This window comes from Rhagoletis zephyria, unplaced genomic scaffold, assembly GCF_001687245.7.
Source record: "Rhagoletis zephyria isolate East Lansing unplaced genomic scaffold, Rhagoletis_zephyria_1.1 Rzeph_scaffold_02214, whole genome shotgun sequence".
Taxonomy (NCBI): domain Eukaryota; kingdom Metazoa; phylum Arthropoda; class Insecta; order Diptera; family Tephritidae; genus Rhagoletis; species Rhagoletis zephyria.
The window spans coordinates 74,757-82,457 of NW_016159298.1; the positions used below are offsets into that span (position 1 = coordinate 74,757).

At 35.3% G+C, this 7,701-nt stretch overlaps 1 protein-coding gene across 1 annotated transcript; it reads right to left on the reverse strand.

Annotated features, from left to right (window-relative positions):
* Positions 1–538: 538 nt before the first annotated feature.
* LOC108366289 (zinc finger MYM-type protein 1-like) lies at positions 539–2,794 on the reverse strand. Its single transcript, XM_017620628.1, has 4 exons — positions 2,722–2,794; positions 1,175–1,954; positions 756–1,108; positions 539–571 (listed from the first exon to the last, which is right to left on the reverse strand). The coding sequence occupies exons 1-4, from the start codon at positions 2,792–2,794 to the stop codon at positions 539–541; spliced, it is 1,239 nt and encodes a 412-aa protein (XP_017476117.1).
* Positions 2,795–7,701: the final 4,907 nt, after the last annotated feature.

Here is a 7,701-nt window from a genome sequence, read left to right on the forward strand (position 1 = left end):
AACGAATCCAAATACGGAATTAGCAACGATATTTTCCAATAAGCATTTGGATTCGATGCAGGTTAATTTGAACGATGCTGCTGTCGTTGGGTTAGTCTGGGCATATCCAATTCAATATCAATCGACTTCGCTATTTCTTTTGCCTCGTCTAGAATTTCATCAATCACGGTATCTACAGCGGTTCGATGGCTAGAGATAACAGTTGATATTCTATCAAGATGGTCTTTGCATTTGAGCAGGTCAAGACTTTTAGATTGAAGACCATTCACGACAGGCTCAAGAATATCCGAATATTTGGCAATTATTGAAGTGCATATGATAAATACAGGTTTCGTTGCTGCAGAGTGTAGCTGAAATGCAGCTGATCGCGTTTTTGCATTGCCTTCGGTGGATAAAGTCAGTAATGCGTTCACGATCTCAACGAAATTTTCTTTAAAAACAGCAATGCTCTTATGTTTTTGAGACCAACGAGTTTCACAAAGGGCGGGTATGTTCGGAGCACACTTTCGCCGTAGCACTGATTCTCGGAAAAATCTTATTATGTCTTTGATGGTGCCAATAGTGTTTCGTACTTCCGGGACCGTGTTCAAATCATTAACAACAAGGTTCAATCTGTGGCTTGCGCAGTGGAAAAACAATGCTTTTTTGTATTTTTTTCGGATATGTGCTTGAACGCCTCCTTCTTTTCCGGCCATAGCACTGCAGCCATCGTACCCTTGCCCAACGCATTTGTTCGGTTCAAGTTCACAGCTCACGACTGCGCGATCAATTTCATCTGCAATTGTTGGAGCGTCCATCGCATTTAGTTCAGAGAAACCCATGAATTCTTCTCGTATTTTTGCTTGGCTTTTGTCGTAAAATCGAATACCCAATGACAGTTGCTCTTTTCCTGATATATCTGCTGTTTCATCAGCCAAAATGCTGTATGCTGATGCCTTTTTAGCGTCAGCAATTATCATATCTTTCACTACCTCGCCACATAATGCAATTATCTCGTTTTGAATTTCTGGTGAGGTGTATTTCGCATTTTTTGGTCCTTCTTCAAAGTGTTTTTTAAGAGATTCATCTCCGGCCTCAATTCTCAAGCGAATGAGATCCATGAATATTCCTAAAAATATTATAGAATTTTATCAAAAGACGAAAATATGATAAATTTCAATCTGAAATATGTTACCGGAATCTTCATCTTTTCCTCTTAATGGTGAATCGGTTGTTCCACAAAAAATTATGTTTGATATGATCGAACGGATTATTTTCTTGTTTTCTTCAATTAACTTCTGATGTCCTGTTACCATCTGTAGGTCCACTGGCTTGGCAGTTGTAAATTCAATAGCAGCTTTCATTGAAGTTTGATGCCATTTGCTTCTTGCGTGATTTCTGCTCAATTCGTGCATATCTTTGTATTTGGTGAATGACTTAACAACGAATGCGCCTAAAAAGCCTTGCACTGTAGTTTTATGAAATAGAACGCAATGTAAGCAAAGAGCGCCCTTTTCTTTCTTTGAATAAACAAGCCAAGGTTTATAAACTTGTAACCAATTGTGGAGAAAGTTTCGTTTTGAATCATCGGAGTCTACTGCAAAATCGTAGTCTTGTGGTGGTACCCAACATCTTTTTAATAACAGAGATCTTTGCTCTGATGATAATGGCTTGTTCATAAATAGACCCAAGTCGAATTCGGAAATGACTTCAGTTGTGTCAATGGTTGAATCATCCATTGGAATTGAATCTTCTTCGTGGGTTTCGGTTGTTTCGCTAGTTGTTTCGTGCATTTCAGTGAAATCGGTATTCTCATCGTAATTTTCTGTTTCCATTGCATCAGTAGGTTCATTTATCTGCATTGCACTCGCACTTAGATTCGACACTTCAGCTTCACTTTGACTTGACGTGACAGCATCACTTTGGCTTGACGTGCCAGCTTCACTTTGGCTCGACAGTGGAGGAGCAACCGGTTCTATACAAATATACGCACATTTCAAAAGTATAAATCGCAAAACACTTTGAACTAATTCATCAACAGGGGACTGATCCCTCGGAGCCGGGTGTGCAGGAGTTGAAGTCGGTGATTTGAAAAAAGGCGTAAAATTTAGAAAGACGATAAATACGTCATCATTCAAAGAGCCTTGTAACGGAACTAACAATAATCACTGCCCACAATTACTTTCGAAACCTTATCATGTAAGCAAACCAAAAAATCAACAACCTCAAAATAAAAAGAAAATAATGGATCTAAAACATTCCCAAATATTTATCGTAAATTGAATTCAAATTCTTGGTATCATCCTGTTTATTAATCGTATTATTGGTCCTCTTAATAAAAATCATTTCAGAAACACTTCTCTTAAAATATCTATGTTCTTTATCTTAAACTTTAACATTACGCCAATCAAAATCATGTCCTTTGTCAAGAAATATATATTGGACTATTGTGATTTGGTTTGTCATTGGTTTCAGCTCTTGCATGCTTGGCTCCGAGGGATCAGTTTTTTGTTGATGAATTTGAAATTTATGGAACGGAGCAATTAAGAGATTTATTACTATACTTTGAACTAATTTTGGAAAAACAAAATATAATAAACAGAAACTTACTAAAAAATGATTGCACTCCTCCTGCACGTAGTTTATGGTTTTTGCCATTAGCATGTTCTGTAATAGCTCCGTCTCCTTTGTTGTCGGTTCTGAAAGTAGTTTTGCAATATGTGCAATACGCCGAATGCTCACTTGCCTTTTTAATCCATGGATATTTTTTTGTCCACAATTTACCCCATGAGGTTTTCTTTTTTTCTTTATCCATTACAAAAAAACTAAAAATTGATGTTCACAAAGCGAAGAAAAAATTGATATCACAAGACAACGATAAAATCAATTAGTATTCACACTTCCACTTTTATTACCACTTGTTGTATGCAAACACGACTTTGGGTAGATATACAAAATACTTGTGAGCCCTTTTGATTTAGAAAAAAATTACGGTATTGCTTGTGCACAATAATTTTTTTTAACCCAAACATCGCAAAGTTTTCGTTGCGATGGCTGGTCTTTTGTGTAGATATTGCCATACCCAAATACAAATCCAAAAAAAATTATTGTGCACAAGCAATACCATAATTTTTTTTAAATCAAAAGCGCTCACAAGTATCTTGTATATCTACCTAAAGTCGTGTTTGCAATAGAAATGCGATGTTGAAACCCACCGCACCTTTTTCGTTGCGATGGTAGAGGCATTCGAGTCAACGATTGAGCGCGAGTTATGTTTCTATAAACACTTAACACTTATATTTCCACTGAACTTCTAATAAAACACTTTGTTTAATTACTTCGTGGTAGAAGTATGAATGAATGAATGAGTTTATTATCAAATTTACATCGCTTTATGTGTGTTTGTCTGCACCTGTTGATCGTCTAATGATCGACATCTTCTTCGACGTTGAATTTGTTTTGGGTGTTGAAGGAGTTGAAGATTGCGTCGACCTTGGTTGTTGTTGTTAGGGTAGATATCAGTGATGTGTGGTGTAACGGCTTTTCTTGATCTGCTTTGGCTGCTGCTGTTGCTATGGCTGATGTGGTTGTCGTTGTTGTTGTTGGGATGCTATGGGTGATGTGGGTGACGTATCTTGTGTGTTGTAGCTGTGTAACGTCTTTTCTTGTTCTGCTTTGGTTGCTGCTGTTGCTATGGGTGATGTGGGTGTCATTGTCTGTTGTTGTTGTTGTTGAATGACGAAGGGTGTTGAAGTTAGCTATTGTTGTTGTTGGGGTGATGTGGGGACGTAACTCGCGTTTTTCCGCTTTTTTCCCAAATTCTCCTCGTTTTTTGCGAGAATACTCTTTGAAAAGTCCTCGTTGTTTCAGCATTTTCTCCAAATGTCCTCGAGGACAAAGATTAATTTTTTCTTAAAAAACGCAGAATTTTTCGAGGACATTTGGCTTAGGTTGGGGCATTTGCCCCTACCTGCCCCTACCTGGCTACGCCCATGATTCGCTTCTTTGCTCCATTTCGGGGAATGCAAAATAGAATGTCCTACAATATTTTATTTGTTTCGCTTCTTTGCTTCATTTCAGGGAATGCAAAATAAAATGTCCTACAATATTTTTTTTATTTCGCTTCTTTGCTTCATTTCGGGGAATACAAAGTAGAATGCTGCATCGTACTCAGCTGAAAAATAGAATGAATATCCAAAAATTTTTTACCGTTACTTTTTGTTGAAATTTGTCTGTTGATTTTTATAATCATGTTTTGATTTGTTCAATTTGCAGCGAAGTTGAACTCAGTCAATGAAGTGAAGTACTGGAGTGAGGAGGTACAATTTTAAGCTTAATTAAATATGCATGTATGTACATACCGATTTTTAAGTAAAAATAAAATAATAAATACCTAAATACATACATATGTATTTATAAAAACTGATTTATAAAAATTTTAATTAATTTTAATCTTTTAAGATTTTTTCTGATTTCAATTTAATATAAATAAGTATGTACTTATGTATCTAGGCATTCTACATTAGTTTCTGGGCAAGGCATTCTTTGCTCACTTCTCTGGATTCTGTTTATCTATGCGTTCTCCCTTCGTGCGAAGGTAATGCTGCGGGTAAGCGCTTAAGGCCAATGACATGCCCATGTTAAAATAATGCCTTCTTGAAGCGTAAGGGTAAGCGATTCCCATCGCCTAGCTCGTTTCCCCTTTCGCTTCTGTGGTAATCGTGTTTTTTGCTGGGTATGATTACACTGTACAGCACTCGGCTTGGAATTGGACCAAACTAACTTTTTTTAAGAGATTGAGTCATAAGAAAAAAAGTAAGCCCTCCGTTTTTCGAAGTTAGCCTCCGAAATCGAGATATGGGTCTTCGAAGTTCGAAATTGGACCTTTGGTAAAAAATTATTTTTAATTATTGCATGTAAAAAGCAAAAAAAGTAAAAATACAGACGTGGTCCGCCTTTTTCTCTTATTTATATGGTATATTGGTATATAGCTGCTTTTGTGAAAACTTATATTACAGGTGCTATAACCGGTCAAAGGTCAGACCTTCGAAAAATTATAAACTTAATATTTCAGAAAATTTTGAACTTTAACTTGAAAATTTAAAAGATTCATGTCGTTGTAAAACTGGTTCAACCCCCTTTCTTGTGATATGCATATTTGTATACTTCGTATATAAAAATTTGTGAAAAAACCACAGTTAAAGAAAAATACCTTTTTTTGTATAAAAACATATTTTAATCAAAAATATTACTAACTGATTCTTAAAAAATTGGTATCGTTGTAAAGGCATATTTGTTTATCTAGTGAATAAAAATTTGAGAAAAAACACTTAAAAGGAAAAAATAACTTGTGTTAAACAGAAAAATTACTCACCGACTTTTAAAAAATTGGCATCGTTGTTAAGGCGATTAAACCCCCTTTCGTCTAATATGTACACTTGTATTTAAGAAAAATGCAAATTGATTGATTTAAAGATTCGTTAAATAAGGATATGAAGTTCCCTAACGTGGTGTTATTTAACCTTTTAAACAAGCTTAATTTAGGATTAAAGTAATTGGCACGTAGTCATAGTCGAAATAAAGTCCACTGTAAAGTTAGTTGCATTTATTTTTTACAGGCACCCCATTGCAAACATACAGCAGCCCATTGGTAGAGGGCTTCGGCTGTACGAATTTGTTGTAACATCAGGAGTTGAAGACTTGCTCTAGCTGCTACTCTCTTAAAATTTCCTCCAATCACGTCGTAAGCATATTTCCCATGTGAACTTCCAGCAAAGTTCAATTGTGCCATTTCCTTGAAGAGATTTTCGTGATTTCAGACCCTTAGTAAAGTAAATATCATTTATTCATATTGTTTTTGTTTTTACACACCTTTTCTCTTTCAAAAATATACAATTTCATAAAACTTCAATGTCTATTTATCATATTGCTCGAGCGTTAGACGATCTAGAGTCCATACGCATAAGTAGGCCATTACGCCCATTTGGGTACTTAAAGTTGACATTATAGACAATGTTTTTGTGTAAAAATAAAAATTTTTAAAAATGCTATAATCAAATGCTTACTTAATTTTTTTTTGTTTTTTATACGTTGCACATTAACGTAAAAATGTACAATTAAAGCCCATAATAAGACGGAAAAAATAATATTTTTTCATTAAGTTTCGTTAAAAGGTTTCCAGGATACAGCACTTTAAAAAGGTACGTATGACGTTATCTTAAAATTTAAGTCCCGTGTAAATACCCTACGTTATCTCGGCAAAATATGCTGCACGTATACTCATGTCACCTTGACCTTCAATCCCTTCAACTTTCATCCACTTTCGCGCACAGAGGTGGCCGCGGTGACATGAAATGCCTAATATATAAAAAATAAATGCGGTCTTTTACTAAAATGTTCATTGCACCTACGTGATGCTACATATTGGATATAGTAAAATAATACTAAAAGGGCATGCCTCGGGCTATTACCGTTTTAATTCTAGTAATGCATTTTAATGGGCAGCTCAACGTTTTTCGAAATGTTAGTTAGGGTACACTGGCGCTCACGGCCTCATATATACAATGCACATAGAACTTGCACCGTTACGTTATCACTAATTATTTCGCTATTAGTACTTGTAGCTTATCTGAGATCTATGTATATCCCACAATATTTCTGTTTGCAATTAAAACTTGTCTTTGTCCTTTCATCTTTTGCTTTAAACTATTTTGATAGAGAAATTTTGTAATTTTCCATTTATGGTTTATGTATGTAAATGTCTTTAACAATGAAATTAGTGTTTATGTAAATTCATGCTAAATATATTCCAAAGTTATTGCTATGTACTACATTTTCTTTAATTTCCATTTACTTAATAAATATTTGTGAATTCATCATACAATTTGTTTTCAATTTTAATTTGAGAAATAATGTCATTATAGAATCCTTATTTTCTGTGTGTAATATATTCAAATTAGGTTTAAAATCGCGCAATTCAAGCAAAAGCTTAAACTGTTCGGCCCTCAGTATGACTATTCGGTGAAAAATTTCTCCGGTGAAAAATTTCGTTCAACGGAATGGTTCACTTTATCATGAATGTAGGTTTCGTTTATTAATTATTATTATTATTCAGAAAATGAAATTATGCATTGAGTTAAATTTAATGATTTGATTCAAGTAAGTTTTTAAAAGAATTAAGCAGACAGTAAAATATGTAAGTTGAATTTGTAACCGTCGCGCACGCCGTCCCGTCAACAACTGACTTGTATTTTAAGTATTTGGTCTTTCGCTGGCTTACGTATTATTTCTCGGCCGTCGGTGAAGCCTTTCATGATTTCGTCTTGAACTAGCTGATTTATATAATGGTCCTCTTTAGTACGAATTTTGGTACCTACTAATAATTCGAACGGAGTGTGACCAGTGCTTCTTGTGTACGTCGCATTAACAGCTTTTTGGACTTGGTCTACGAATTTGTACCACTTTGATGGATCTTTAATACCAAGCTTGGATAAAACGTTGCTAATCGTCGCATTGAGCCTCTCCACCTGCCCATTCGCTCTGGGTAAACTTGTCGTTACTTTGAAATCGTGATGATTTCTGCCTCACAGTATGCTTTGAAGTCTTCTGACGTAAACGCCGAACCACGATTATTTGCAATGGGTTACCGAATACAGCACTCTGAAGCCCCAACTTTGAAATTACTTCTTTAGTGGATGTTGGTTCGGCAGGATAAAGCCAACA